This window comes from Xylocopa sonorina, chromosome 1 (assembly GCF_050948175.1).
Source record: "Xylocopa sonorina isolate GNS202 chromosome 1, iyXylSono1_principal, whole genome shotgun sequence".
Classification (NCBI taxonomy): domain Eukaryota; kingdom Metazoa; phylum Arthropoda; class Insecta; order Hymenoptera; family Apidae; genus Xylocopa; species Xylocopa sonorina.
In genome coordinates, this window is record NC_135193.1 from 7540223 (window position 1) to 7555794 (window position 15572).

General features: G+C 40.4%; 1 protein-coding gene across 2 annotated transcripts in view; it reads left to right on the plus strand.

Moving 5' to 3' along the window:
- The window catches only part of Myo81f (unconventional myosin 81F), a 37781-nt gene that overhangs the window by 3773 nt on the left and 18436 nt on the right, over positions 1–15572 (plus strand). For both annotated transcript variants that reach the window (XM_076903967.1, XM_076903975.1), the window contains exons 2-3: positions 3426–3532; positions 13394–13456. In XM_076903967.1, coding sequence (XP_076760082.1) covers positions 3426–3532; positions 13394–13456 — 170 coding nt within the window. The remainder of the gene's footprint in view (positions 1–3425; positions 3533–13393; positions 13457–15572) is intronic.

Genomic DNA, 15572 nt, shown 5'->3' on the forward strand with positions numbered 1-15572 from the left:
AATACGTGATGAAGGGAATGGCAGTTATTAAACGTGTTCGACAGTTTCTCATTGCATATCACAAGTGAGCGCATTTTACGCGAGCTTGTTAAAAGTGTCTGATAAATCGGGATAATGTTGCTTGGCCTTCCGGATAAATGCTATTTCGTTTAACTATTTTACTACGCTCCTACTAAACTTTTTACGTTGCGTAAATAGTACTGATAACACCCTGTTGTGAGTGATACTTTCTAATTATATTAGGAACATGGTATGTTTATTGATGTGTATCGGTTACATGACAGACGCCATGTTTGTTTCATAACGTACACGCTCATTTACAGTGCAAGAAAAACAATTCCAAGAAATCTTACATGCATATGTTATAATTCGTAGGGAAGAATGGTAAAATTTTCGTATTAAATTTATTCGTTTGAAACTCTTAGTTTTTCCACGTACAATATTCATTCGGATTTCTCTCAACAACCGTTTCGTGATCGAGGGAACGGAATAAGAGATGAGGTTTGTAGCTTTTACGTTTCATTCGTTATTCGAAATAGATAGGAGGCAGAGATGAATAATTATGCTAGGCTGATAAATATGCCACCACTCTGTGTGACTTTCCTCTTGCGTTAGAATATTCCAGCCGCGTGTTACTTCTCCCTTCTCCGTAAATTATACTTGCGTTCATTTTCACCAACACTACCGTACAATTATATAGATACGTTCGCTCGACATTTATTGCATCACGTGACTCACAACGAACTTTAATTTTAAATTTATTGCATTTTTATGTGTCGGGGTCAGAGTCTGAATAATCTGGTAGAACACCTTTTTTCATTTTGTTTGTCGAATCCTCCGTTGATTAAGGATTAAATACACCCTCTGCAATAATTATAACGAATGCGATGACTGTGAAAAATGCGGAAGCGCTTTGCAACTGTTAAACCACGAACAAAATGTTGATAAATCTTTTAAACTGTCTGCGAGTTCCAAGATGATATCTCGACGACGCATTTTGCTAAAAATCAACCAATACAAAATCGAATGAGATATCCTGTGCACCATCTACTAGTCACGTGTAATTATTAATCTTTTCTGGCTGTATTTCTGTTCAAATGCTATAGCCAGGACTAACTTCGGGAAACGGACGGCAGATCCGAGGCCGTGGATAAGGAATCACCGTTTCCATAGAGCGACAGAGAGAAAACTGAAGGAAGAGGAGGCGATTTGTTTCATGGAAAGAAACATGTTTATCGGTATACTGTTCACGAGCCATGGAAATTTAATGCAGGAACGTTGCAATGGTCCTCAAGTTCGTATTAGGGCTGTGCATCAGACTGCACTTGTTTCTTGCACACGCGGCTTAATCTTGAAAAGCGACTGCACTGTCTGTGTTACGAGTGGAATTATGTACCATTTCTTTTCTTCTAATGTCTTCCTTGCGCGTTAAATTATTCCTTGCCTTATTTTTGCGCTTATAACATTTAATAATGTTTCTACTGTCGTATAACGATTTTGCACTTATTTGTTAAGATTAAGACGTTAAATTACACGTTCTTATCGGTCTGACGGCTCCGATCTGAAATATAGGCGCGATTTTGATCAGATATAATATTAAAGGACCCAAAAAAATCTGGCTCCTGCAGGTTATCATCATCATCTTCAATCGTCGCGGTGAACCACGTGCTCAGGGAACGCAGGTGCGGCAGCACCACCGCACATGCACCTGCGAACACGTTGCACCTGCATGTCAGCTGCCATAGTCCTATTTCCCCAAGGTCGCGTGTCACGTGACCCTTCATGGACCGCCCTGCTAACTATTGCAAAATTTGATATCTCGTCCCACCATTTGGGACTCGTTTGATCGTTTCTAACAGTTTTTCTGCTTGCCTCACGAACGCCTACGATATCACTTCCGGAAATCTCTCAGTTAAAATGACACATTTAACAGCGATATCATTATTAAAATATAAGTATTTCTGTACTCATTTAATATGAAATACAGTAAATGCTTATATATTCGTATTTTTCCAAATTTATCACTGCCAGAAACCGAAGTGCAATGAACAAAAACACTCTAAAATGTCCTATGTATTTACGTTCTACTACCGTTCAAGAAACAACGTTATTTATTTATCCTAATTATTTTACAAATGAATATTTGCCAATTTTAATTGGATGTTTGGATGAAACAAATTGAATTTACGGCGCGAATTCATTTCGTAGTTGCCCACTAAAATCGACGCGCGGCTGCGGTGAGCAATTGTTCGTTCTGAGAGGGTTAATCTCCGCACTGGTTTCCCGTCGATAAACCACAGTGGAACAAAAAAATGTCACGTATGTAGGTGTCGTACAAAGTAGTGGTTAATGAACCGGGGAAATAAGGGAAACCGCAACGGTTATATCAGAGTGCATCATGTTTGGGGTAGTTGCGCTTACGCGCGATTCCAACACTCGACTCATCATCACAAGGGTACGCTAATTAAATCGAGATTGGCATCAAACAGCTGCAATTTTTCCTTGAAACCTCGTAACACTGATTCCATTGAATTCTTCAAGTTATGCGGACAAATATGCGCATATCTTCAATTAACATTGTATGGCTTTGAACTTTCTTTGGATCCTCTTATGATTTACGTACAAGTGCTCTAGTTGTGTAATACGTTACCAAATCGAATGAATACAATGATTTGCAATGAAAAACAAGTAAACGACGATAAATCATTCGTTATAAAAATTGGCATAAAATAAGAAAAATTGGAACGCTACAAGATAATTTATGTATATTGTGGGAGTTATGCAGTGCTCGTTCGTTACTCTAATAGTGCAGAGGTTACGTGTTTGATTCAGTATTGGAACGGCTTCCTATTAACACCTCGGTTGTGTTGAAAATTGACCACTGGTGGCGACAAGAAATCGTCACGTACGGTATTGTCTGGGCTGAACAACAGGTGGTCAGAGAATTTACCAGGTTTCCATATTGCGTTCCTGCCAAACGAAGGGATCAATGTTAAGTGCTCGCCTGAGCTCAGATGACCGACAGCTTGAACAAGCTAAAATGTCTGAGCAAGAGGGCATTCGATGAGTAAATTGAACAAAACGGGTAAAAACGTTTGATTAATCTGGTAATGATTCGGTTCTTCATCCTTCTGGCACTTGCAATTTTTAATAACTGACATCTATGCGCTATCTGTAAATCTGTGTGTTAAGAACTGAAATGTTCAAAACAATGTGTCTATATAAAAAACGGTGATTTAAGATTGGATCTAGTTATAAGATATTTTTATACAGATTAGATGAAATTAGAAAATAATTCTGAAGTGTAATCAAAAAGTCAGATAAATCTAGTGTGAAGATTTGTCTTTTGAAGAAATTATAAAATTAATAGTTTCGAGAGATATACCGAAATGAAGAAGTAACTTTCTCTTTGCTATTTGTTCCAGGCTCAAGCCCTGAGTTGGGTGTCCCGGATATGACGGTCATCAGTGACATCGACGAAACGGGAATCAATCGAAACCTCCAAGTCCGGTATGGGAGGGATCAGATATATGTATCCTTTAATTAAACACAATTTTAGTAGAATTAAGTTTTATACCCACGATCAGGTAATTTAAAAAAATTTCTATTAACTCTTTAAAATTGGACTGAGTTTACGACTGTTTATTACAACTCTGTTGAGAATCATTTTAGAGACTATTTTATCGAGCTTGATTATGAAACCATCTAGTACAGAATTCGTAGTCCCATAAGCATGATTCGTGTGAACCGCCTTGTCTCATTCGCCCATGGGTTTAGCAAAAAACAGTGAACGGACGTCCGTTCATTTCGTAATCCGTCGTTAGTATGCCCTGGAGTTAGAATTCTTCGCGCATTCTTCTGAATAACCCGCTCACGAGTTCATTCCATTCCTCTTCTTCCTCTATAGTACTAGCGATAGGTGTAAGGAATTTTATATTGAAATGTCTAGAAACTTTTTGATATCCGCATTTTCCAAATATCGTTCTAAAATTATCGAACTGCGAAATTAAACATAGCATTGTAAATTAATGGTCTACAGCCAATCGAAATGCATACAACCTCTTTAGTCTTCGTACCTCTAACGTACAATAGCTGCCATATCCTTCAGCTCCAAATGTTTTCCAAAAAATTGTTCGATATTACAAAAGACATCACACGAATGATTAATCTGTTATTAATTTAATATTCTGAACAGATCAGCGTCCTTGAAATTATTAACTATTCAAACCTAAACACTCCCCCAAAAAATGTTCCGTATAGAAAAGAGCATCGAATGCTGGTCTTGATTCAGCACGAGAGGAGAGTATAGCGGGGAAAGTAAAAGAGCAGAAACCAACTGTAATAGAGTACGAAGTAGAGTGGAAATAGAGAGTAAGAGGGAAGGAGATAGAGCGAGTAAAAGCTGAACCATAAGGTAACAACCAGACAGAGACAGAACGCTAGAGTAGGAATCTTATAGGAAGAAGGCTAGAGTAAGGGTTTTAGAGTACAGAGCTATATGTATATGAATTAAGTAGGGATGGGGCGTTGCTCCCGGGTTGATGCGTTGCCATGACGACAACCCCAGTCAGCTGGTGAACCACCCCAGGGCCAGACCCATTCATCCTCCAGCTTCGCCGACCCAACGACCGACACCGACACGACCCACTGTCGTTTCTTGTCCTGCTTTAATCCAAACCCCTCTCTGTTCCTTCCCACCCCTTTATCCACACCCGCAGTCACCCTTGCGTCCCTGTGATCAGATATAGAGGCGGTAAGACGGCCAAATGATCATCCGTACCTTTTATTATGGCTCAATATTCATAGGATCGGCGGAGAGACATGCATATATACCATAAAACTGTCGGTCGCCTCGGGGGAGAAATATCGGAGAAAGTCTGCGGCTGGGGGGCGAATTCGCGGCGACTGTTTTGTTGGTATCGCTCCCTTAATTGGATTCGTTTTCCCGTTGATTGGTTTCGCTGAGAGTTGAGTACGAAAAAATGGCTAATTTGCTGGTTGAGTTAGGCTGAGAATATCGTGACGGAATATTATCAGGAATGGTGAGGATATTAACTCTTCCCCGATTTTGGACGAGATATCTAACGCTACTCTTCATTAATTGACAAACACTCCTGTTCTCTAGCTTCGAACTTCTCAGTCTTTAATCAAACATGGAGAATTCCAAAGAAACTCGCGATCGATTTCCGAGGGCGAATAGATGAGATGATATCTCGTTAACGAGTCAAGCCAAGCCAGTGCGCGTAATCGAGCGTGGCGTAGTTTTTGCTCTGCTCTCGGTTCGGTCGGGATTAAACACCGGAATTCAAACGCGTGATGCCGTACGCCATGGCGACGATTTAGGTCGTCGACGTAGCTCGCTCGTTAGTAGACACTTCCTCGTGTGCCACGACGTTGATCACTTTGCGTGTGGGACGCAAAATCGCCCACGCGAAAAACGCTCTTTCGACCATTTCTTTCTTTTCCGAACATTCGAAACACTTTTTTCTGCTAAGAAAGAAATAATTCTTGGGGATCTCAAAGAAAGGATAAATGTAACTATATAAATGTAACTATTTGTGATTGTTTAACAGTCGAGACCTATTCTCTTGTTCGATATTCGACTAATGTTTTGAGTTCAAAATAGTTACATCGTCTGCACTGTATCTGGTTAGGTTGGGTTAGGTTAGTGTCTGGTTACTATATTCAATTAGGGAATGTAATCTCATAGTTTCACTGCATAGTTCGAGAACGCTCAGCCTCCGCAGGAAGTTTAATTGTCAGTTGATTGCAGCAAACGGATAAAATCATGTATTCAATGGGTAAACATCGTGAACGTACCGATCAATCCGTGCGCAATTAGTATTGTCAACTAACAACATCCTGCAGTACCTATCATCAATTTCAAACATTGTACATCATCAATCAAAACTTGAATCCTAAGAAAATACATTCATCAAAACGAAGTACTTGAGTCAATTACATAATGCGATGCGAATTAGTCGCATTATAGGAGGGTACTATTTATATATAATAACAATAATCAATAATATCGATATTTTTAAATCAAGTCGTAACTTAGCTTTTGCAATAAGAAAGAAAAATCAATTGGGTAGGATAAAATAATCAGAGTTTTACAACAACTAATTAGTCGAACGCATCACAAAAAGTAACAAGTTAATCGCTAAACAGCTCTATATTTGAGTGTAAAGCATTGACTGGCGGAGTGCAAAAGGAACGAAAAGCTAGAGCTTCGTGTCGGCTCTTCGTGGTTAAGCCTCTTATTTTGTATGCAACCGGTGTTTTCACCGCGACGAGATTGTCAGCGAACAACACTGATCGGCTGTGCCGTCGGTTCGCTTCAGAACTTTCAATTTTCCTAACGAAATTAACCACGACAGAAGACCGAGGCCGGTGCTGGTGAAACTGCACCGGTTTCGCGTAATTAGTTCCGTCCTTGGTACTTTAACGAGATTCGATCGGCCGGCACAAACGTTTTCGTAATGTAAGCGATAGAGATTCCCTTAAGTGGAATTTATTATATTCTCTCGATCGTTGATAGCCGATCGAGATAATTGAAACGATGATATAATTCGATTACTTGGAAAGATAATGGGTAACTGAATGGTCATTGAAGAGCTTTCATCTGAAAAGAAAAAATCGTGCCTCTGTTCCTTTCTTGTTTTCAAAAGATACGCTAGTGTCCTTTTAACAGTCACACACTTTCCAGAGTATAGAATATGTTCTTTTATTTTTAGAATGTCCGCTATTTTAGAAAAAGAAATTATAAGTAGCTAAAGTACTAGAAAAAAAAGGCTGAAGCTTTCCCTTGAAAAATCAAAGGTCGATTCGTTGGACTGCGCGCTAACACGAATTCGCAAGCATCGTTGCATCGTATCGCGCATCAACGCGCTCAAAATTAAAACGCCGTATCGAGGCGGAGGGTAAATGAGATAACGGTCGTGGGTGGAGGGTAAAGAGGAGAAGAGAGAGGAAGGGAGAAGACGACGGACGACGCTCGATCGGATAACCGGGGTTGCACGGTGCGCGGGGGATTTTGCAGCTTCCGGTTTCGTCGATGTCGCCGGAGCTACGGATAATCCGATATCCCGAAAGAGAAGAGCGAGCCTGTGAAAAAAAGAGCGCCGAGTAGCTCATGTGCCGGTGAATAATGGGTGGTCGGTGAAACGTAAACGGTGAAGAGACCAAGAGTTGCTCTGCTCTCACCCCCATTTTTCTCTCGTGCGAACGCGTAGTGCTTTGATCCACGTAGGTGTATGCTGTCCGACACTTTCAGTCGTTTAAAATACCAATAACGGTGTTAGAATTCATATCCTTTGGTACCAATTTAGTGGTACCAACCGTTGACGATAGGGCTGGTGGAAAAGTATTAAATCTATTAAAAAATAAATAACAACACCCAAAGAATAAATATATAATGCTCACAAATACCATTAAATCGTAGATAAAGTAGTATGTTATGTTCTCAAAACGACACGCGTTAGAAGTTTGATATTATCCTTATAATTACACTTCATCATAATATTAAATTTCTTATCATTTAATAGTACCTACGTTATACAAATTTGATAGCGTACAAGTTAAATACAGGACTCAACGAAAAAGCGCTTAATTTAAAGACCTGGGTGTGCACAAATATTTCTTGCAACCACTACAATTTCTTTTAATAATCAAGTTATTTACGATCAAATATTGCACGGATAATGATAAATAAATCGCGTTAGGTTGGTAACAGCGCGTAAGTTTAAAAAAGCCAATATCTCTAGATAAATGGATGCAATTTTATCGTCTCGATATATACCCTCCGATGTCCGAGCAATTTCACGGGTTCGCTAACGTGTTCCCAGCAACGGCTGCACGCATGCACATACCCTACCGCGACGAATACGCTCGCGAAGCGGAGGGTGGCTCGCTCTCATTAACCTCTCGCTGGCGAAGCGCTCTTAGCCGGCTGCTTCAATTGCTTTCGTCGAGGATGAGCTCGGCCACCTTTTAGCGGCGTTTCGAAACGCCCCGACGAAGTCGTGGATGGGGCGCGAACGGTCGGGTGGGATAGGGTGAAGGCGGAGTACGCCAGACCGGATATGCGCCAGCTTCTCGAGGACCCTATCCCCTGTTTGCAGAAGTCGTCGATGGAAGCGCGAATTGGGCCACGGAAAGGAAGCAACGATCGCGCCATTTCTGACGCGTTTATTGCCTTCGCATGTATTCGACGCGGGCTGACGGCAGCATAGCGCAGATTTTTGCTAGACAAGGGAAAATTTCCTTAGAAAAATTCGTATATGTAAAATTGCTGATTTCGTAAAAAGCTAACGAATAATAGGAGCGGAAAGGAGATTTTTATTTTTATTCCTTCTGTTTCGAATCTCCTATGTGTTTATTAAGTATAAAACATGCATAAATACATTTTGGTGAGGATAATAAGGAAATATATGATATAAATACTATTTTGTATTTTTTGTACCAACGGAGAGAGAAGTCGATGCATTTTCCTTGTATACTGATGATACACGTAAATGGTAAAATTGAGAAACAAGATTTTGCTTTCTAATGAAGAGCAACCTCGAACGTAGGTCTATGTTACATTTCGCTTGAAATTAAGTTAACGGTATATTATAATTCTACGGCCTCTCTGTACTTCAACGTAGACTCGTGTTGGGAATATTCCATCTGCGAGATATCTCGTACTTTGCATTAATAATTTAGATCGATTGCGATTTGTCACGGAATAACTATAAACTTCAATTAAAATCTTGGCTCCCACGGCAAAATGCTCCAAATTTGCCTGACAGTGAATGTATTAAAATAGAAAAAATAAAGCACTCTGGGTATCTGAAACTCATGGAAGAAGGGGTCCATGTTGCAGCGTTGACGTATATGGGTCGTGTTGATGTCACGTCGCGTTTCAATGGAATAAGAGTATATGTTACTGGAGACTGTCAAGACGATCCGCGAAATGCAGTATAACATTAAACCGCGTTATCTGTAAAACTCGTGCACGAACTCTCACCTTGTAGATGCATGTTTAATAAAAAATATACTCATACATTTAATACGAATTGACTTGACACGAGTTCTGAGAGAAAGTACCATCACGGATATTTTTTTTTTAGTCATCGTACTTTCCTTTGTTTCGCAAAAGTCTGCACTGCGGTGCGTCACACTGCGTTCAATGCGCAGCGAGGTTAAACGTTTTCACCTTCGCTCCTTTCGCATCCGCATCCGTAAAGGGGGTGGCATTTTTTCGGGTCAATCTTCTTTCAGGTCATCCGGCTCGTCGGGGGTTACGTTTTATTGAAAATTTCATGCTCTGTTTGTCCGGGGCGCGCGTGAGATCGCGCTACGGTTTTTGGGTCAGCCACCCTGTTTGCGACGTGTGTGTCTGTTGACCCTCGAACCGGATACTGACCGTCATTAGGTGGCGCAGTGGAAACGTAGCCCGAGAAGCGAGGTCGAGTGGTGATCGATGGCTAAACCCGGAGTAGTTTGCGTTTCCAGGTGTAATAGGTGGCCAGGTTTTCGTTTCCTTTCCAGATTATTTCTCTTTGGCCTTTGGTTTTAGATGTTGTAGACTTTCATCTTTTTTAACTCTTTTCAGGCACGGAATTTTAGGGAATGAAAAGAACCATGTTGCAGAAAAATTCTATTTTCTTCAAAACTGAACAAAGGTGCTTTCCATCAAATAAAAGATACCTCAGACACTCGTTACTCTAATCGCAAGAAATACGAACATCTGTGAAAATTCACCGTTAGCGAATAAAACGAAAAAAGCAGAACTGGGAAACGATTACATTTCCGTCTTTTGAAGCGGTTTGCGCCGGCTGTTTTCAGTTCCTCTCTACTATCCACGGCCAAAGACAAATAAGCCGTCCTCGCTGAGAGGTGATTTTCTCGACGCCTTCCTAAAGGGTTCAATACAGCGATTTCCTCGTGTATACTTTTTCTATTCGTCCCACTTCTCGTCGTCAGGTTTTCTCGGCGACAATTCTACCGTTAAATTCCCTCGAAACGGCTCTTTCAAGAATGCGTTGATCAGTTTCAGTTGAATTCCAGAAAACTCCGTTTCCGTCTAATCTCTCGCGACAAACGACGGCGACGTCGACGTGAGCAGTATCTCAAACGTGGACCTCGGGACTGAAGATCGCGAGTTACCCTTTCCGTACACGTTGATACGGTGTCCTTTGTATGGGATATCTCGAATTCCTCTTCCAGGACGCTCCTTTACACGACGAGAGATTAATATCGTCAACGACAATGGGAGGAAATGCGGTTGTCCATAAGGAGTTTCCCGCGGATGTTAAACCGATCTGCGTTTCCTTTTGGCCCGACTGAAACGGAGATTCTGATATGTGGACAATTTTATTAATTTTATTTACATTAATGCATACGTCTCTTTGTGATTTTTGTTAATGTGATTTTATTAAATGGCGTAAAAAATGTTAAGGCACCTAAACTTTAGAGCTGAGAACTTTGCACTGAGACACATCGGATGTATGCAGCCTAGAATCGAATTTAACTGAAATTTCTTGACATAACGTATAAAGAGTTCGAAAATCGCTTTAAAAAATTCTATTCAAATCTAATAGGTTGACGAAAATTTGTCCACTAGTTTTAGAGGTTCGTTTTTCGTGTGTCCCGAGTTTAGCATGCGAAGCATGGTTGCTCAGCTAAAAGCGACAGGGGGACATCTTTTCCCGTCACTCTTCTTCGTCTTTGCTGTACGATCGATGAAGCCGTTTTCCGTTGTCAGAGTAATTCGAGTCTCGAAAACGAAAGGTAGAAGGCCACCGTCACGTCGTAATAAAGAAAGAAATATTTACTGACCGACAGAAAGGTCGCTGACTAAAATAGACTTAACCAGTGTGGCGAAGGTAACTGCGAAAGGTTGCTGGAAAAGGTGCAACTGGCCGCCTGCTTTTCGGTTAAAGTAAGGGGCGAAAAATGCGGGTCGTTTGCTTAGAGGCTCGCTTCTTCTAATTCCGAGGGTTGCTACAGACCTTTATGTAAAATTTCGTTTCGTTTCGTTCCTCAAATATTTCGTTCCATCATACGGCTACGCTCTTTTCTTTCTTTCTTGAAGAATTATATTAATTCTTTAGTGTTTGTTTGCTGTTGGGGATTGATAATTTTCTTGTAAAAAATTCGCAATATTGTCGAAAAATTGCATCAACCCCTTCGACTTTCTATTTAAAATCACCGTTCCATATCTTCCATTGTTATATTCTGTCGGTAATTTCAGTCATTTTTGTTCTTCGTTTGATTGAAAAGATCCAAACCCAGCTTTGTATTATCACTTTCACTTTCATCCTTAAACAATTCCCAACGTTTTTTAAACTTCCCACGCATTGCTCGCCAAAAGCTACAGAGCATACATCTCGCGCCATGCGGATTGTTGCGAACCGTAATTCAACTCACCCCCAGCATCGAAGGCAGCCGGTGTTGGGTGCCACCCTCCCATTCCAAATGTTGCAGAAGGGTACGCATATAGGTGTATTATCCCCTTTTTCGCTGCCGGCATTCAGCTGTGAGTCATAAGTTCTGTCTCACCCCATCGAATGTGACGTCACTTCGGCGTGCACCCACCCCCTTGTCGAATGTACCATCGAAAGCATGTCATCGTTCGGTGATTATGCAAGGGAGAGCCTGGTAATCGCGACGATTCTTCGTCCGTACTCGCCTTCTTTCGATAACCTCCTTCTCTATCGAATGTAAGGAAAGAAAGTGCAGGCGGGGTGTGGGGAATGGATCGAAATCTCAATAACCAATAGTCTAGCGGAAAGAAGAAAAGCAGACGAAATAGTCTGCGAACGATTATATAGGGTGACGCAGAAATAGATGCTTTAGTACCGTATTCTGCTTTAACTAGGGTTGGGGAAGGGATGTACAAATGTGAGTTAAAGAGCTCCTAATTGGAAAAGAATCATAAGCAGGGGGTTATTGCCCTCGTTTCTACATCCATTAAATTGACATACGTATTAACGATTAATATAATATCTCGCGGAGGAAGTGTTCTCTGACTCATAACTATACGACCTTCTTTCATCCGTAGATGTAAAACGCGGTAGTAGACTCGATGGCCACCCATTTCGACGGCAGCCCGTGTAGCAACCGACGGCACGATCGGAGCTGGTAAATCGAGAGATCGTTAAAAACGTTTCACGTCGTCTGTAGCCTCGCGAGCTCTCTCGACTTCCGCTTCCACCGTTCTTTAGCCGGCGTTGAATGCACCGTTTAGTTATTGTCGAGCCCTGCTTTCCTTCTGTCTTATGCTTTCGTACTGTTGCCGATCGTACGCGAGAGGAGGATCGAGAAAGTGAATTACGGCTGCGAGAGGGTAGGAAGTAGAAGCACGAGGAGAAACTGCGTCTGCTTGATTGCTGGGGTGGAAATATCGGAGCTTTGATTGAATCCGATTATCTGATTTGTGCATTTCGATCCAGTTATTTTTTCCACTCTATTCTCTTTTTATTTCGGTTTAACGAAGACATATTGTTGTAACAGGGTAGCTCAGTTTCTAGGACAGGCGTAGGTTGAATAAAAATATCGTGACCCGTGGTATACTGGGATGGAAAATAATGGGGTGGTTCTTTCAATATTTTCCTCCACAGTGGATGCTTTCAAGCGGTTCGAAACAATATCAAAAAAGTGTTGAAAGCTGTAGAATAAACTTGTTGATGTTTACGCTGGAAATGTTCCACAGTTTGCTTTGAATATGATAGGAAAATATGGAAAATGGTATCTTAACATTTCAACGAAACTGTTAGAAACACGATTTTATACATCCTTTGAAATAAAACGGTTAGACTTCAATCTAGCGTATTAAAAAAATTAAATGAATTTCAAAATTACATTTCACAATATCCTAAAAGGATCCAACAAAGTTTTCCAGATTCGAAAATGTCCAATTAGGTCTTTTCGAGGGCTTCGCTTTATCGAAGCGATTCAAATCTCGGGGGTACCACCGCAGTTCCTCTGATTTCGATTGAAAACGGAAATATATGTAAAATTAAATCGCGGTACAAAAGTATAAAGAGATAACGATACGCATTCGCATCGCTGCGCTATGCGTGACGTCACGCGCGGCGAGCAGACTCCCATTGGGAATGCATGTCGCATTATCATTCAAGGCGGTTCACGAGGTTGGGGAATGAGAAATAATGCCGCCGACACGGTTCTTTTCAGTCACAGGTAAACACACCTTCCGCCCTTTCTTCTTTTTTCTCATTCTCTTCCCTTCGTCCCTTGTGCTTTCCTCTTCCCTCCTTTTCCTTTCATTCGCGTCTCTCGGTCGCAGAGGTGATTAATAGACGAACGACTTGGTTGAATGCATCAGCGATTTAACGAGTCGCTGCCCCGATAATTTCCTTGACTCAGTATTCTCGATCGACACCAGACGTACACCGGATCCATACTGGTGGCTGTGAACCCGTACAAAGAAGTGGACTTCTACACGAACGTGAGTAAATTAGAATCGTTGCACGTGATTATCTCTAATGTGACTAGCTTCAAATCAATGCAATGCCGGCTCCTCCTTTTTTCTTTCTTCTGCTTTTCTGCGTTTCGAGAAATGAAACAGTCGTTCAATTGGAAAGGCTTTCAGCTGGAATTTTGCTCATTTGCCAACTGGGCATTTAATTGGTTTTATTAAGATGAGTTGAAGATTGGATTTGAAAAGAGCTCTAAGTAGCGCATACTTTTAATATACTTTGTTAACGGGTATCAGTTGATACTTATAGTTAGTAAGTGTCAGTTGATAATGACTATATAAATGAGGAAACTGCATTTGTCATACATTTATCTTTGGAGTGTAGCTATTTTTATGTTCAATCTTCAATTGGATATTGAGGAAGACTATCTGGACGTGGAATTCCAAGTGTACAAATGTAATGATTTTAGAGATTTTTAAAAGTCTTTTGTAGATTAAAAGGAGTTCCTTTTTTTGTTTAATGAGTGATATTTGAATATTTTCAACGTCCAGATGATATTTTTCTATGATACAATTAAATGTCGTGAAGTATCGATTAAAATAAGATTGGTTCGCTGGTTACTTTTCCATCTGAATTACGGTAAAAAGGATCGTAACGTGGTTGCTGAAATGCGCAATAACTTACGCACTTCCTGCGTTAAATGCGAGCCGGAAACACCGTCAAAGAATAGTAAATATTAAACACGGCGGCTACCTCGGAGAACCGAGAAGGCTGCACGTGCTTATCCCCGCCTCTGTGCAAACAATAATTGGCTTCTCATTTCGTATACAATTAAGAACTCAGTCGGGAGTATTATTAAAGTTTCATTATTAAATTGTGACCACGAGGCGAGGGAAGAATCTTTTCTAGTGAGTTTTTCAAACCGACGGAATTACACCGGAGGTACATTTTTTAATCTGATAATTAATGAACAAACTGACGAACGAAGACTTTATGAAGAGCTTAAGAAAATTGTCCAACAGTTTTCTCTTAATTAGTCCTCTGATATTACATTAAGTTATTAATTTGTTTTCAAGTGGCACGTTACAATGGTGTGTCGTGGACGTTTCTGTTCAGTTTGTTTCATGCATGCAAAAAGTACGACGACAGGACGCCGTTATCGTATTGGAAACCTTAAAACAGGAAACGGAAGACGCGACGTGCTTTCGTAGATATCGCGAAACCACCGATCAGCTCTTGAGGGGTTTTCTGGGTCAGGGTACTCCGTTACCTGGAAAGCGCGACGCACGATCGATTTAGTTTTCCAGCTATTCCGAATAGCATGAGGCAATTAAGCAAATAAAATAGGGCAAAGTAGATTTATTATTCATCGTATACGTTATTTATTGTTTTAAATAAGGTAGGCGTACTTCTGTTACTTATGTGGGACGACATAATATACTCTCGAAGACCAAAAATACACGCGACAGTCCTAAAGGAAATTACCCATATCGTCTCGCGTTATCTTTGAAAACACTCCACTTCCGAACAGCAGAAGCAAATTGTTTTCTATCTGACCTGAAAAAGGTAGAGGCACTTTATCTTTTGACGTTATCCACCTTCGATAATTGAACAGCACTTTTCTTCTCCTCTCTACGGCTATGATGCATTAATTTCTATTCTTAAGCATGAGAGCATTGCTTTTAAGGAGAAATGTCGAGCTTAAACATAAAAATAAAATAACGATTTTTTTTTAAAGGTTACATAAGTGTTATGAGATGAAATCCAGTGTAAAATCTAAGAAAAAAGTAATATGCATTAAAAGCATAAAAATACCATGTAATAAAAGAGTGGGCCCGTTATCTACAAAGAATAACTCGTAATATGCAAAATCGTTTAAAATAAAATTGAACGAATTTATATAAAAAAAGTGTCAATATAATTTTGCAGTATCAAAATTCGCTTTTTTCCTTGTTACAAATATTTAAATAACGACACGATAAATTGACATTAACAAACTATGCTGTGATGTGATGTCATATATTTCTATTTCTCGTTGTACGTTTATTCGACATATAAAGTTTGTAAATGGAAATTACACTACTGTCAGAACGTAATTTCTTTCAAGAAACCATAAAAGCGAAATTACACGGTTCATCTTGGTTG